The 17,735-nt window shown below is 36.4% G+C and overlaps 1 protein-coding gene across 5 annotated transcripts in view; it reads right to left on the bottom strand.

Annotated features, from left to right (window-relative positions):
* The window catches only part of RAB27A (RAB27A, member RAS oncogene family), a 74,953-nt gene that overhangs the window by 13,643 nt on the left and 43,575 nt on the right, over positions 1 to 17,735 (bottom strand). For all 5 annotated transcript variants that reach the window (XM_078448629.2, XM_060618469.3, XM_060618473.3 and 2 more), the window contains 4 exons: positions 16,086 to 16,260; positions 8,177 to 8,262; positions 5,893 to 5,996; positions 47 to 170 (listed from right to left, as the gene is read on the bottom strand). In XM_078448629.2, the coding sequence (XP_078304755.1) occupies positions 47 to 170; positions 5,893 to 5,996; positions 8,177 to 8,262; positions 16,086 to 16,238 (467 nt within the window). In that variant the 5' untranslated portion in view covers positions 16,239 to 16,260. The remainder of the gene's footprint in view (positions 1 to 46; positions 171 to 5,892; positions 5,997 to 8,176; positions 8,263 to 16,085; positions 16,261 to 17,735) is intronic.

The following is a 17,735-nucleotide window of genomic DNA, read 5'->3' as shown; positions in this document are numbered from 1 at the left end:
TTGAATTGGAAATGTTTTCTCTAGATTTCTCCACAGAAACACTCACCCATATTTCTCTGCAAGTCCTCTTGCTTCTTCCTCTTTTACTACTCTCTGGTCTTCTAGATCACTCTTATTTCCACATAACACTATATCTGGGTTTTCGCAATATGCATGCATTTGTAGCTGGCCTATAAGAAAAATTATTATAGGAAAATAAGTGTACGGTCAATGGAAAATATATGCAAGAGTGCTTCAAAACTGTAAATGGATAGAGAGACATAAATGATATAATGCTTTCAAAAGCATTAATAACCTAATCAACAAAACTGAATGGATGGGACAGATATGTAAAACTTATCCTTAAGTTCATACCTCACCTTATTTAAATATCAGAGAGGAGTGGGATAAGTTGCTAACCCTCCAAAAGTATGTACGTGCATGTGGCAACCACGGGCATACACCCATGAGGCTATCTTTCTGTTGAAGGCCATTTGAAAAATACTTGGAAAATTTTAGTACTTATTGCTAATCTTAAAGCTCTGTTTTTCCTATGGTTTCTTTCCATGCAACAACATTTTTAAGAGAACGGTCTTCATACAAACTAGCTTGTTTCTCTCTGAAATGTTTTTCACATTTTTCTATTATCCTAAAGCAGAATCGATTCAATTAAAATAAACAAGATACAAGATTGAGAGAAAATTTAGAATAAATAATAAATGATTCTGTCACCAGAACCAAGAGGAAGCAGGAGACTATAATTCTTATTCCACAGCTTTTATTTCTTTTCACCTGAAAACCCGTAAATGGGCATAATTTTAAAAAGCAATTAAACAAATCTTATTTCTTATTCATCACACCCCATAACAAAATTAAAGCAGCCCAAACTTTCACATTAAGACATACCTCAAAGTTGGTATAGCCTATTTTTATCATGGTTAACCAGAATAGTGTTGACATTTTAGTTCCTCATTACAAAGTCATGTTCATTATATCTTATCAAGAGAAAATCTAGTCGGCAAGCATTCACTGATCATTAACATAGGCCAGATACTTGGTGCAGAATTTCAGAGCCCTGGCCTTTGCCTTCAAGGAACAATCGGGCAACAAGGCCTATACAGGCAAAACCAAACTGTGTTTCCACTGACTGCCATGCCCTTTCTTTCCTCCAGGCTGGTACACATTCTGTCCCCATGTGCTTGAACACCCAGCCACAACCTTCCTTCCAGGAATCTTGACCATTCTTTTAAGACTTGACTCTCAGTTACCTCTACTGTGAAACCTTTCTGGTCTCCAGAGAGTCTCTGTGTTCTATTAACCCATGTGTCCAGTGTCATGATTATGAACATGAACTCAGAACAGACTGTCTAAGGTTGAATCCTGGCCCGCCATTTACTAGCTGTGTGACCCTGACCAAGTTGTTTCCCCATCTGTAAATGGTAATAATAATGGTACTTACTTCATAGGGTTAAGGTGTGGATTAAATGAGTTAATTCAGTGATTCTCCAAGAAAGGTCCATGGACCAGCAGCCTCACCATCACTAGGGAACTTACTACAAATGCAAATTCTCAGATCCCACCCCAGATCTATTGAATCAGGAATGCTGGATCTGGGGCCCAGAATCCGCGTTTTCATAAGCCCTCTGGGTGATCCAGATGCACATTTGAGAACCACTAAGTTAATCTTTAAAGCATTTAGAAGTGCTAGGTGAGTATTACCAGTAATGATGTTTAATAGTGTTTATTTTGGAGACTCTGGTAACTGTGATTATTGGCGATTTTTATTTCTTCCTGATTTTTCTACAAACACTGACTTATATAAAAAGTAAAGTTACCAATTCTTTTAAAAATCTCACTGAAGAAAAAGGCAAATACATAAAAACCTACTACAACCTACTATGCTAAAAATCCTCAAAGTAGTACAAAATAGAAGCTAAGAGGAAAAAAGTTTAATACAACTACAGTTATCACAGAAAATTTCATGGAGGCCATAATTTCCCAGATTTTAAAGAGTAAGTAGAACTCCAACCAGTTTAAAAAAGGGTGGAGTGGGGGGGGGGGGGGGGTAGAAGGGGCTTTTCCCTGAGGTCCAGGAAGACAGATGAGTGAATCCAACACTGCCTGATTCCTTTCAGATTTCGGATTTAGGCTTAGAGGACTCAGCTCTCTGTTCAGTCTCCTGATTCAGCAGGGCTCACCTTTGTATGTATCCCCTTCCCAAAAGGGCATGGAGAGAATCGGAGTCAAAAGAAAAGGCACTGCCAGTACAGGTCTGGAGAATCAAAGGGAGGATACAGACCTCCTCTCCCCAGGCTAATCAGAGTCCAGGAATCAGCTGTTTAATGCAACAGTACCTTTGTTCTGATATGTACCCCACCCCCCAAAAAGAAGAAATGAATGATCCGTGTAATACTCAAAATGCTAATGGAGGAAAAATAAAACGTATACATAATAAATTTTTATTCCCAATTAAGATTTGATACTATTACTTCTGACCCTGAACATTATAACTTTCTTTTTTTTAAAGATGGGTTGGGGGGGGAATATTTTCCATTGAAGATATGAAATCCTCAAAATGTATATGTTTTCTTTACCTGTAAGAATTCTTTTACACTATAAGGAAAACAAAATAACATGCATACATTACACATAATTTCACATAACTTTGTTATTTACCTAATTAGCTAAAAAATCCAGATAGACAAGATTTATCTGTCTCAGAGTTTCCATTTCTATCAGTGAGCAGGGGCAGAGAGAGAGGGAGACACAGAATCTGAAACAGGCTCCAGGTTCTGAGCTGCCAGCACAGAGCCCGACGTGGGGCTTGAACTCACTAACCGCAAGATCATGACCTGAGCTGAAGTCGCATGCTCACCCAACTGAGCCACCCAGGCAGCCCCATAATTTGTTCTAACGATACTGAAAAGAAGATGAGAAGCAAGGTCTGAAAATAAAGGACTAAAAATAGCCACCATCATTCAGCTGTAAGAGAAATAATGAGGTATGCAACACGGGCATTAACAAAGTCAAGTCCAGGAAGCATAACTAAATTTGGGGAAACTATACTTAAAATATTAAATAGCTCTTCAACTGTTAATGATCAATTTAGTTGAGAAAGTGCATAAAAGGCTACTGAACTTGGGGCGCCTGGGTGGCTCAGTTGGTTAAGCGTCTGACTTGGGCTCAGGTCATGATCTCATGGTTTGTGAGTTCCAGCCCCTCCACCCCCACCCCGTCAGGCTCTGTGTTGACAGCTAGGAGTCTGGAGCCTGCTTTGGATTGTGCGTCTCATTCTCTCTGTGCTCTGTCTCTCTCTGTCTCTCAAAAATAAATAAATGTAAAGAAAAAAATTTTAAAAAGCCTATTGATCTGAAAGCAAAAATTCCATGTCCTCAGAGAAGTCAACTACTATTTAAGGCCCAGAGTCCTCATCCTAAAATAAAGACACGCCACCTGCCTGAATCTTCTCCCAGAGCTTGTGAGGACCAGATACAAAGTATGGGAAAACCTTTTAAAATCACAATACACCACAGAAATTACTTATTTAAAAACTGGTTCTTAAAAACAAGGTTTTCTACTATCAAAATCACAGCCAATGACCCTTTTATAATACCAAAACACCAAGTTGTTTTTAAATGGTAGGTATTTTTTTTTTTTTTGTATTCTGATTTAATGGTCATGTTGTATTTTTTAACATTTAGAAACATATTTAATAACCTCCTCTAAAACTCTGCTATATTCAATATTAAAGACATTGATTTATATTTCCAGAATTCAGTTCATTTGTTCCTTGCTTCCTTCCTTCCATAAATACATAAAAAGCACATTTAATTTCTACTGTATTCTAGGCAACATGCTTGGTGCTAAAAAGACATACACAAATCAGAGTTTAACAGATTCATGTAAGAAAGACATGTTAACAAGTATAGCAATTTAGCATACATCATAATAAAAATATGTACAAACTATTATGGCAATTTAAAGAAGAAATGCATAATATTGCATGGGGGTCATGAAATTTACATTTAAGCAAACACTCTGAAAATAAGGAGATGCTTCCTCATGAGACATAGGAGAAGGGCAACTCAGTGGTAAAAACGAAAGTAAAATTACAGAAGCAAAGATCAGTGAGCCATCAGCTGAAGATGAGAATGACAGCCAGTGGCACATTTTGAAGCATCTTGTAATGCATGTAAAATATCTGGTACTTTATCATGGGCCACAGGAAGCCATTGAAACATTTTAATGAGATCATATTTATCTTCTAGAATAATAATTCTGGCAGCCATGTGGAGAGTAGATTTGAGGGAGATGAAACTAGAGTTAAGACAACAAATTACGATATTAGACTAGGTCAGGTAAGAAATAATGAAAATCTAGTCTAGAAACTGTCAGAGATAGACTTGTGAACCATGGGTGTCATGCTTAAGAGCATGGTCCCAGGAGCTATACATTCACTTACTAGCCACATAATCTTTGATAAACCAGTATCTTTCTGTCTCATTGTGCTTGTCTGAAAATGGAGCTAAAAGTGTTAATGTATATTAATGATTTAGGATAGTTTTCAAGAGATCTTATTCATTAATATTAATGTTAAGTACAAGGATCAGGTTTTTTTGTTGTTGTTGTTTTGGTTTTATTTTATTTTATTTTAACTTGTTTTTTTATTTTTTTAAATTTACATCCAAATTAGTTAGCATATAGTGCAACAATGATTTCAGGAGTAAATTCCTTAGTGCCCCTTACCCATTTATCCCATCCCCCCTCCCACAACCCCTCCATTAACCCTCAGTTTGTTCTCCATATTTATGAGTCTCTTTTGTTTTGTCCCCCTCCCTGTTTTTATATTATTTTTGTTTCCCTTTCCTTACGTTCATCTGTTTTGTCTCTTAAAGTCCTCATATGAGTGAAGTCATGTGATTTTTGTCTTTCTCTGACTAATTTCACTTAGTATAATACCCTCCAGTTCCATCCACATGGTTGCAAATGGCAAGATTTCATTCTTTTTGATTGCTGAGCAATACTCCAGTGTGTGTGTGTGTGTGTGTGTGTGTGTGTATGTATGTATGTATGTGCGTATGTATATGTGTGTGTGTGTGTGTGTGTGTGTGTGTGTGTGTGTGTGTGTGTGTGTAGTACTGGTGACCATTTTTGCAAATGTAATTCTAGAGTCTTCCATCATGGGTCTTCCTGCCCAGTGCTCTGGCCCTAAAGGCAGAAAAGGGACCTCGGAGTACAGAAGAGACATGGAGCTGGGGGTATGATCTGCAAAGCCTTCAAAACGTATTTATATCTATGTGATGTATGTGTTAAGCCCTGGGATGATACAAGTCCTCACAGTATACGACAGGCAAGCAGATACTTAAAGATTTATCTTCTCTGGGCTTCTGTCTCCTTATCTATCAAATGGGGCTAACAGCATCCTCTGTGGAAAAGCCAAAGTGATTACATGCAAAGTGCCGCCATGTGCCTATAGGATAAGAAGTACCCAGCAAAGGGGTGCCTGGGTGGCTTAGTCAGTTAAGCCTCGGCTCTTGATTTCAGCTCAGTCATAATCTCACAGCTTGTGGGTTTGAGCCCCCCGTCAGGCTCCACATTGACAGAGCTTGCTTGGGATTCTCTCTCTCCCTCTCTCTCTGCCTCTCCCCGCCTCTCCCCTGCTTGCTCTCGCGCTCTCTCTCTCTCAAAATAAATAAACATTTCTTTAAAACACTTAAAAAAAAAAAAAAAAAAAGAAGTGGTGAGCAAATCAAAGTTAACATTACCAGGAAAAGCACAGTATGTTAGTTATCTTTGCCCCTCAAGTAAAACCTTAGGAGCTCCTCCAAAACAACTTGCACCAAAAGTAGAATATAAGAGGGCATTTTATTATGGGAAGTGGGCAGTGGGAGACAGGGAAACAGTAACACTTACTTATCCAGTTTCTGACATTGAGGAAACTTTGCTCATTTGTCAGATCAAAAAGCAGAAGAAACCCCATAGCATCTCTGAAGAATGCTGTTGTCAAGCTACGAAACCTAGGAACATAAAAGCAGATTGGTCACCTAAATCATGGCCTCACTCCTGAAATATAAAACTAGCAGCAATTCCCTCAGCTCTTCCAATAATTCATAAACAACAAATTAGGTGTTTAATAATGTGCCATAATTTCTAATAACTTCACATTATACATGCATATGGTACCTCTTAACTATACAAGATTTAACAAAGTGTGCTATAATAGATCATTTTATCAGTATAAAGGTATATATATATAATCAATGATATTGGGTATCTTATAAAATATGGTAAAGAGATATCTAGAGCTAGAAAGAATATTTCAAAACATACTGATACTTTCCAAAAATTATATTTGGAATTTTCTTTTAAAATAAAAACAATCTTGGAGCACTTAGGTGGCTCAGTCAGTTAAGCGGCCAATTTCAGCTCAGGTCATGATCTCACAATTTGTGAGTCTGAGCCCTGCAACAGGCTCTGTGCTGACAGCTCAGTGCCTGGATCCTACTTTGGATTCTGTGTCTCCCTCCCTCCCTCTCTCTCTGTGCCTCCCCTGCTCGTGCAGTCTCCGTGTTTCTCTCAAAAATAAATAAACATTAAAAAATTTAAATAAAAACAATCTTATAGAGAACTGATCGTTACCTGAGGGGAGGTGGGGGAAGAGATGAGTGAAATAGATTAAGAAATTAAGAATACATTTCTCATGACGAGGACTGAGTAATGTATCGAACTCAGTATAGTGTATTGCTGAATCACTATATTGTATACCTGAAACTAACACTGTATGTTAACTATGCTGGAATTAAATGAATAAAAATAAATAAAATAAAAACAATCTGTTTAAGTTTTTGAAAATTAAAAAAAAGATAATGATATTCCAAAAGTGTATACTACAGTTATTTATCACTTATATAAGTTTATGTGTTAATGGAGCATGTGATTTGAAAAAACAGTCTGCTGGACAGGGACCACAAGAACTAGCTCATGATACATTAGTCTGAGCCAAGAATGCACAGTACAATTAAGAGTTAATTAGGCCAAAAGCAATGGTGCCTGCTGTGTAGGTTTTCCTTGTCCTGAGAAAGTTCAACTTGCCCTGACATTGCAATGGGTTCCATAACCTTTTAATTTCAGTCTCTAAAGAAGTTTAATAACTCTGAAAAACATTTCTTTGGCTTCAAGATGGGAGTACTACTGACTCAGTCCCTAGCCTTTCTTGGTGCTCTCTTCCAAGGTTTTATCTAGCTATATCCTTTCTCTCTCCGTTTCAAGTCCATTTCCATTTTACTTTTATGCAAAGCCTGCAACTGACAGGCATAGACTCTACGGAAAAGAATACTGACATCAATTTGTCATCTAATATATTTTAAATTTTCTCAAATATTTCTAGTGAACATTTTTACAAAAAAAAGAGTCCTTATCTTTTATAAATACCTACCAAAGTAGTTATAAATGAAAAAATCTGATATTTGGAATTTGCTTAAAAATAATTTAGGAGTGGGGGTAAAAAGAGGTAGAGGTATAAATGAAATGAGATAGGCCACAAATCGATGGCTATTGAAGCTGGGAAATGTGTACATGATTTTATTATACTATCCTTTCCAGTATATATTTGAATATTTCCAGAATAAAAAGTTAAAAAACAAAAGAATACTTCAAGAAAACGAGAGAAAACAGCAGCTTCTAGCTAACTTAAAGAAATTTTTATCAAGATTTCATGTGACTTATCTTGATCAAGCAACCTCTGACCATATGAGTTAATTCCAATCAGATTTTCCATGAGGTTTCAACAATCAAGAATAATGCATGCAATTCTACAATTGTCTTTGTGGCTGAGTAAACAGCAAAAGTAAATGGTGGAAAGTGTCTAAGCAAATGAGTAGAACGAGAAAGGAGGAGGAAGAAAGAGAGAGGAGGGAGGAGGAGGAGGAGAAAGCAGGAAAAGAAAGAAGAAGAAAGAAGAAGAAAGACCATAAGTAAGATGGTCTATTTTCAAAAGGATTCAATTTTCTTCTGTCCTTGTATGAAGGACACATCATTACCATTTCAGATTGATAAATTTCCTGCTAATTTGGAAGTATGTCTTATCTAAGTACAAATCAACCAACCAGCTGGCCTTTTCCTGCTCAGGCACTGTGTGAAGAGCATAGCTGGTTTTCCCTTTCCTCCAGTAAGAAACACATAACTGAAGGTCTCATACCTCTCCTGCCCTGCTGTGTCCCATAATTGCAGGTGGATTCTCTGACCTCTGCCAATGGCTCCATCTGGCCCATTGGCTCTGTACACCTAAAATAGCAAAATGAAAAAAGAAAACTTTTGAGAACACTACTCTTCTTACTTTTCTATTCAGTAAAACTCCCATAAGCATCTAGACTCAAAAAAAACCCTCTGGAATACAACCTTGTTTGTATGTTATTCCAAACAATTATCTTTGGGTAATACAGTAATTTGTAATAAAACATAAATATACACGTTATATATTTTATAAGTATATTATGAAATATATATAAATATCACATAATATGTATAAATAACAATAATCTGGGGAACTTGGGTGGCTTAGTTGGTTGAGCGTCCGACTTCAGCTCAGGTCATGATCTCACCGTTCATGAGTTTGAGCTCCGCATCAGGCTCTCTGCTGTCAGCACAGAGCTCACTTCGGATCCTCTGTCTCCATCTCTCTCTCTCTCTCTCTCTCTCTCTCTGTCCCTCCCCCACTTGTGCATGCACGTGTTCTCTCTCCCTCCCTCTCCCTCTCTCTCTCAAAAATAAATATTAAAGAAAGAAACAAAACATTAATCCACTCACCTTTCCTCAAAGTTCCCTCAGGTCACTAGTTTCAGAAAATATTACCTTTCTATGATTTTTCCCTATCCCATCTTTAAAAAGTACTCTAAAGCAATTTTATAGGAAGGACATCTTAAGATCTCTTCCTCCATTAAAGCAATGAAACACTGGCCAAAAATGTCAAAATCCACTTTTTCTAAACTCTGAGAATTAACAAAGGCTTGCAACATCCCAAGAAGAATCTATTCCATAAAAATGGCTGAATATCAGTAAAAACAGTAAACTTTGTGCTGTTTCAATTTATCTTATTCCCATCCCACTCTCCCCAGCTCCTTAGTAGCTTTGAAAACCAACAGATACATAACTATGGTAGCTGTGAAAACCATTAGCATAGTAGCCACTTAAAGGAGGCAGAACAGGTTTGGAGCTCTCCAAGTCTCATCCCCAGAGAACTGTCTGAAAGTTACCTGTAAATCTCCATTCCCAGACCTTCACTTGACTTTGCCTGACTCAAAGCTTGCTCTATGATGATAACCTTACCCTTAGGACATTCGTTGAAAACAATCAGCAGCAATTATTTAATATCACAGCTACCAAAGGCAGCAATACCAACTGGGGCTAAATCTAACAAAAACAAAAAAAAAACAAAACAAACAAACAAACAAAAAAAAAAAAAACAGGAAATGAGATGTCCATAGGGAGACTTGAAAAGCTCCAAAATGTTCCTTGGAATCTACTAGGCCACTTTCATGTATAGGACCATACATATGCTTGGAAAAGACTTGAAAAGATCCAATTCTCTATGGCTGACTTTGAGACTCTCTCAAGCAGGAAATGAAGGCTAAGGCAGAGTTGTAAACTGCCTGCAGGAACATTAGGCACATGTCCCACAATGGATGCATGCATGCACATACACAATCTGTTGGAAAAGGCTGATAGACTTACTGGTTCAAAGAAACCTGTCCACTCATTGGCTTATCACTAAGTTAACTGAACAGAGACTTCAGTTAACTTCAGCACTAGAATTAGTAATGGGATAGAATTAGTCCCGGGATGTCACTAAATAAACAGCAGGAACAACAGCAACAAAAATAAAGAGCAAAAACAAGAACCTCTTAGGAAAGGGGAAGAATTTGATTGCCAGGTTTTATCATTTAAAATGTCCAGTTTTCAACAATGTTTATGAGACACCCAAAGAAACAGGAAAGTATGGCTTATACACGGGGGGGCGGGGCGCAGGGGAAGGGAGTGAAGAAATCAACAGAAGTCATCCCTAAGGAAGGCCAGATGTTGAAATTACTAGACATAGACTTGAAATCAGCTATTATAAACATGTTCAAAGAACTAAAGGAAATCTTATCTAAAGAAATAAAGTATGGGAATAATGCCTCATTGAATACAGAATGTCAATAAAGACATAGATACTATAAAAAGTAAATAGAGATTCTGGAGTTAAAAATACAGTAAGTGAAGTGCAATATTCACTAGAGGGGCTCAATAGCAGACTTGAAATGGCAAAAGAAATAACCACTGATTTGAAGAGACAGGTCTGTTGAGATTATCTAGGCCATGGCACAAAAGGAAATAGAGTAAAGAAAAATGAACAGAGTTACAGAGACCTATGGAACCATCAAACATACCAACATATGCAAACTAGCAATCATATCAAAAGAAGACAGAGGCAGAAAAAATATTTGCAGAAATAATAGCCAAAAACATCCCAAAATTTGATGAAAAACATTTGTCTTCACATTCAAGAAACTCAGTGAGCTCCAAGAAGGATAAATTCATAGAGACTGACTAGACATATCATCATCAAACTGTCAAAATCCAAAGACAAAGAGAGAATCTTAAAAGCAGCAAGTAAAAAGTGATTCATCACATACAAGCAATAGAGGCCAAAAGGCAGTAGGAGGACATAATTAAAGTGCTGAAAGAATAAAGACTAATCAACCAACAATTCTATAGGCAACAAAGCTTTCATTTAAAATTGAATGATTAATTAAGACATCACCAGATACACAAAAACAGAAAATTCATCACTAGCATACTTGCCCTATAAGAAATAATAAAGATAATGCTTCAGGCTAAAATAAAAGGACACTAGGAAGCAAATAAAGTCCATAAAAAAGCAAACAGCACCAGAAAGATAACTACATAAATATAAAAGAAAGTATAAATGCTTTTTTGTAATTCTTTTCTTCCATCTGATTTAAGTACAACTTCATGAATAAGTACAAACCTGTTGATAGGCACACAACATATAAAGTTGTAATTTGTGTGACAATAACGGTGCAGAGGAGGGAGTAGGAAATGAAGTCCTATATAAGCACAGTTTCATTATAATATTGAAATTAAGTTGGTATTCATCAAAACTAGATTGTTATAAATTAAGATGATAATTGTAATGCTTAGTGGAACTATTAAAAAAATAACTCAAATATAGTAAAAATAATGGCAAGGGAGTTACAATAGTATACTAGTAAATATAGAACACAAAACAAAGTAGTCATGAAGAAATTGAGTAACAAGAAGAGAAATAAGACATGTAGAAAACAGGGACACCTGGGTGGCTCAGTCAGTTGAGTGTCTGACTTGGGTTCAGGTCATGATCTCATAGTTCATGAGTTAGAGCCCCGCATCAGGCTTGCTGCTGTCAGCACAGAGCCCACTCTGGATCCTCTGTCCCCTTCTCTCTCTCCTCCTTCCCCGTTTGTGCTCTCTCTCAAAAATAAATACATAAATGCATAAACACATAAATAAATACCAGAAAAAGATACAGAGAAAACAAGTAGCAAAATGGCAAACATAAATGCTACTTTTTCAGTAACTATATTAAATGTAAGTGGAATTAAATACTCCAAATAAAAGGCAGATATTGGCAAAATGGACTTGAAAACATGATCCAACAATGTACTGTCTACAAGAGACACATTTTAGATTCAAAGACACAAAGAGGCTGTAAACAAAAGGATGGGGAAAAAATACCATGCAAACAAAAACTAAAAGAAGAGCTCGAGGGGCTATACTAATATCAGAAAAAAATAAAATTAAAGCAAAAATTGTTATTTATCATCTTATAATGATAAAAAGGTTACTCCATTAAGAACATATATGAAGAAAAAGGGAGAAAAACAAGCCGACAGTAATATTGAGATATTCCAATACTCTACTTTCTGTAATGGATAGAACAAGTAGTCAGATGAACAAGGAAATACAAGACTTGCACAACACTATAAATCAAAGACATGACAGACATCTACAGAATGCTTCACTCAACAACTGCAGATCATACATTCTTCTCAGGTACACACAAAACATTCTCAAGGACAGGCCATATGTTAGATCATAAAACAAGCCTCAATAAATTCAAAAGTCAAATAATACAAAATGTGTCTCTAACCACAATGGGTAAAATTAGCAATCATTAACAGTAAACCAAAATTTGGAAAATTCACAAATATGTGGAAAATAAACAACACAGTCTTAAATAACCAATAGGTCAAAGAAGAAACACAAGGGAAACTAAAAAATACTTTTAGTATTTTTACTAAAATACTTTTTTACTGTAGTTGTAGCACAACTACAAAAAATGATCAAATGAAGCTAAAGCATTGCCTAGAGGGAAATTTCTAGCAGTAAGCACCTATATTAAAAAAGAATAAAGATTTCTAATAAATAACTTTCAACTTTAAGAAACTAGAAAAATAAGATAAACTAAACCAAAAGCAAACAGAAGAAAAGAAATCATAAAGATTGGTGGAAATGAACTGTCTTTTCTTTAAAAAGGTCAACAAAATTCATAAACCTTTAGCTATATTGACCAAGAATAAAAATAGAATACTCAAACTCTTAAAATCAGAAAGTTTTTTAAAGATCTCTGTATCTCCAGATACACCAAAAAATAATAAAAATTTAAATAATTAGAAAAATTTTTAAAGGACAAAACTACCAACTTTACATTTATAAAAAGATTATAAAGTAATACTCTGAACAATTGTATGCCAAAAAATTAGATAATCTATAATTGAGAAATTCTTAAACACAAATACCAGAAATTAACTCAAGAAGAAATAGAACATCTAAATAGACATATAACCAATAAGGAGACAAATAGAGTTTTTGTGGAATGGCCAGGCACAAATGTCTTCACTGATGAATTCAACCAAATGTTTAGAGGAGAATCAACACCAATCTTTCCCAAAGTCTTCCAAAATAGATAAAAGGTGGAAATACTTGACTCATTTTATAAGGCCAATATTATACTGATACCAAAACCAAAGATATCATGAGAAAAAACAAAAACAAAAAACTACAGACCAACATCCATTTTGAGTATAGACACGAAATATTAGCAAACAGAATCCAACAAAATATAAAAAGGATTATATGCCATGACACAGTGAAATTTATCACAAGGACAGCAATGTTGATTGGCCTTACAAAAATCAATCAATACAACACAATACACAAAAGAACAAAAATCACATGACCATCTCAATACGTGCAAAAAAAACCTTTGAAAACATCCAATGCCTTTCATGATAAAAACACTCAACAAATTAGAAATAGAAGAGAATGTCCTCAACTTGAAAAACTGCATCTATGGAAACCCCAAGAACTCACATTATACGTAATGGTGAAGGTCTGAATGCTTTCTTTCTCCCTGAAATCAAAAACAAGATGAGGATGTTCTTTCTCATCAGTTCTATTCAACATTTTACTGAGGTTCTTGCCAGGGTAATTAGGCAAGAAAAAACTAAAACTTATCCAAATTGGAAAAGAAGAAGTAAAACAGAAGATGACACAATCTTGTATATAAAAGATCCTAAGGAATAAATACACACACACACACACACACACACACAATTAGAATTAATAAACAAGTTCAACAAGTACCCAGTGTACAAGATCAGTTTACAAAATAAATTGTATTTCTATATACTGGCAATGAACAATTCAAAATGAATTAAAAAATTAATTCAATTTACAATAGCATAAAAACAATCCATTGAGCGTCCAACTCTTGATTTTGGCTCAGGTCATGATCCCAGGCACAAGCCCCATGTCAGGGCTCCATGCTGAGCGTGGGGCCTGCTTAAGATTCTCTCTCTCTCTTCCTCTACCTCCCTCCCCCACTCATACTCTCTCTCTAAAATTAAAATAGTAATAGTTTTTAAAAATAATAGCATAAAAAATTAAAATGCTTAAGAATAATATTAACAAAAAAATACTTTGAAAGCTGCAAAACATTGTTGAAAGAAATTAAAGAAGATCTAAATAAATGGAAAAACATCTCATGTTCATGGATCAGAAGGTGTAATATTGTTAAGATACCAATATTCCCCAAATTGATCTGCAGATTCAGTGCAATCCCTACCAAAATCTCAGCTGGCTTCTTTGTAGAAATTGATAAGCTGACCCTAAAATTCAAATGTAATTGCAAGGTATCCAAAATAATCTTGAAAAATAAGGACAAAGTGGGAAGACTTTGACATGCTTCCCAATGTCAAAACGTAGTACAAAGCAGAAGTAGTCAAGATAGTGCTGGCTTAAGGATAGACATCTAGATGAATGGAACAGAATTTCAAGTCCACAAATAAGTATTTTTATTTATGGTCAACTGATTTTCAACAAGAGCACCAAGATCATTCATAAGAGAAAGAACATACATAAGAGAAAGAACTTTCAATAAATGCTAATGGGACTAGATACCCATATGCAAAAAAATAGAAGTTGGATCCCTATTCACACCATACACAAAATTAACTCAAAACCTATGGAGAATGAATTAATGCCTGAAGGAGGGTAAATTAGAAAAGACTGCTAAAGGGCATGAGGTTTCTTTTGGGGTGGTGAAATGTTCTAAAATTAGATAGCAGTGATGGTTTGTACAAATGTGAATATACTAAAACACTGAGTTGTACACTTTCAATGAGTGAATTTTATGTTATGTAAATTATATCTCAATAAAGTCATTTTTAAAATACAAGTTATAAAATGGGAATTGATAGATATAATCACATATACACATGCTGATTCTACCAATTACATGTCAATACTAAAATTTTTATAAAATCCTGTTCTTACTCAGTGGGCCTTTAAGACTCTAGCAGTGGAAAAAAAGACCTAGGGTGACTAAGAGGGAACGAATTCATTTGCCCTGGAAGACAGAGACCCTGTATCTTTTCCAGGAAGAATATTCCCCATTGAAAGATCTTTGTTATTAATCTCCTGACCCCTTGTGGACCTACTTCATGGTAAGGGTTGATTTTTCAGCAAGAAATGTAGTTCACAGAGAAGACCATCTTCTCTCTGCAACTCTAACACAGTGACTTCCTGCCCTCCTCTCCATCACCAGAATAACTTTCAGTCCTGTGATTCCTTAAATGAAAGAGCCCCCTCCTTCAGTGTTCTGTAGAACCTCCCTGTTCCCTTGGTTACTTCCTAGATCAAAACGCAATACTGGCATTCTCACTCCAACCCCAAACTCAGCCTTCTGGCAGCAGTGATGAATTCTGCCACTTAGTGGGGTTAAATTAAGAAAAAGGCCATTAAAAATGACATCAAAGGGGGAAGAGCATAGCTCACAAAACAGGAGTATCAGGGTCAGGGTGGTTTGTAGGTTTCATAACAAAGTTAGACAAATAACTGTGAAGGTCCAGGGAAAGACACAAGCCAAAAGGGTGTTCAAGGGAAAATTAAAAGAAATCTTCACTTTCGTCTCCTTGGTTTTGTTTTCAGAGAAAGAGGTTGAGTGCATGAATGTGGGAGAGGGGTGGAGGGGAGGGGTGGAGGGAGGGAGAGAGAGAGAGAGGGAGAGAGGGAGAGAGGGAGAGAAGGAGAGAGGGAGAGAGGGAGGGAGAGAGGGAGAGAAGGAGAGAGGGAGAGAAGGAGAGAGGGAGAGAAGGAGAGAGGGAGAGAAGGAGAGAGGGAGAGAGGGAGGGAGAGAGGGAGGGAGAGAGGGAGAGAGGGAGAGAGGGAGAGAGGGAGAGAGGGAGAGAGAGAGAGAATCTCAAGCAGGCTGCAAGCTCAGCACAGATCCTGACATGTGGCTAGATCCCAAGACCCTGGGATCGAGACCGGAGACCAAATCAAGAGCCAGATGCTCAACTGACTGAGCCACCCAGGCGCCTATCTCCTTGGTTTTATATTAAGTGTTTTTCAGCACAACCTTCTAAATCACGTTGCCTAGATTGAACATAATGCATTTTCATATGCACCCTTTACTGGTATATTCCAAACTTTGTCTTTCTAATTCCTAACAAGTAGACTAAACAGAAAGGCAAATGTTGACTCAGATATTTTTATATAGAACTTACCACTCTCTTTTCCCTGAAATCAATGCCCACTGTTGTGATAAATTTGGAGTTGAATTTGCCATCTGTGTACTGGTAAAGTACACTGGTTTTCCCCACTCCAGAGTCTCCCAAAGCTAAAAACTTGATGAGGTAATCATAATCTCCATCAGACATAATGAAGAACTCAGTGGTTCACCTGCAAAATACAAACAAATGCATATTTACGAAAAAGCCATTAGGAAATATTAGAATCTTCCATGAATAAAGTGAGTTACTTTAATATCCAGCTCAATAAGTACTATGTGACACCTATATGCCTAAGGGTTCTGTGAAGAGGATTAGATATTACTGCCCCCAAGGACCTAATATTTTGCTAGATGAGGTGCTACTGAAATAACATTTTAATTTAAATTTAACATGCACATTATAGTACTATCAAGACAAAAATTCCAAGTGAGAATGAAAATCAAGATAACCACTACCAAGTCTTTTTTTTTTTTTTAATTTTTAAAATATTTATTTTTGAGAGGAGAGAGAGTACAAGCGGGGGAGGGGCAGGGAGAGAGGGAGACACAGAATCCAAAGCAGGCTCCAGACTCTGAGCTTTCAGCAAGAGCCTGACGCCGGGCTCAAACTCACAAACTGCAAGATCATGACCTGAGCCAAAGTCAGACACTTAACTGACTGAGCCACCTAGGCACCCCCAACCACTCAGTCTTACATACAGATCCTATAAAACAAAAATTTTAAAAAGAAAAGAGAAAGGAGAATGTTACAGAAATAATAAAAATTAGGAGTGCAAATGATTCTAACCACCACCACCCCCTTCTTTTTCAGAGTCTCCTGGCACTAGATCCTTGGCTTTTCTCTTTTATGTGGACATCTAGGCAATTTCATTTATCCTATTCATTTTCAAATGTCACTATAGTTAATTCCTTCAAAGACAATGCTAAATTCACAAGTAAAATTTGGCTTGCAGCTTCTTTTATTTTATTGTTATTATATATTGCAATTAGGTCAGGGCTTTGCTAGAATTCACTTCTCCCTTGGGAACTGAGTTCCAGATTTGGGCAGTCACTGTTTAGAGACCATAGTTCCATTACAAAGGGTTCACCTACCCGTACTTGCCTTGGTATTTGAACAAGAAATGCTACCAATTCAGGTCTTCAATAGTAACTAAAACAAAAGTCCACCTTACAGAAGAAAAATTCTGTTTTTACCAGCAAGACCTAAACATGGTTATTTTTATCCTTTGCAATCAGCACTCTTCATGATTTGTTTTTATTCTCTAAATAGATTCAAACTACTCAAAATACCAGTCCAACTGAAAATGTAGTCTGCCTCCAGGGAAAGCTTATTTCTTTTTATCTTTGCATTTATGATACCAATAAACCGTTCTGAAAATCGGAAAAATAATCAGCTATACCATTACCACTGACCACTCTACCTGCCCATTCAAACATGCATACTTACCCATACACACACATCAAATGCCTACATTAGATGCTGATTTTCCTCTCATTATCCACTTTCACCCAGCCTCACATTGAGAAACTTTACCACAATTCTCAATGCTTCCTATGGAATTATTTCTATAGATCCTTAAGATTCATAAAAGCTTAAGCAAGGACATTTATTGATTTTCAAGGGTGCCTCCCCCACCCTATCCTC

This window comes from Panthera onca, chromosome B3, assembly GCF_046562875.1.
Source record: "Panthera onca isolate mPanOnc1 chromosome B3, mPanOnc1 haplotype 2, whole genome shotgun sequence".
In the NCBI taxonomy this organism is placed as follows: Eukaryota; Metazoa; Chordata; class Mammalia; order Carnivora; family Felidae; genus Panthera; species Panthera onca.
The sequence above is the reverse complement of the archived record's forward strand: the minus strand, read 5'-3'. Positions and strand labels throughout refer to the sequence as shown.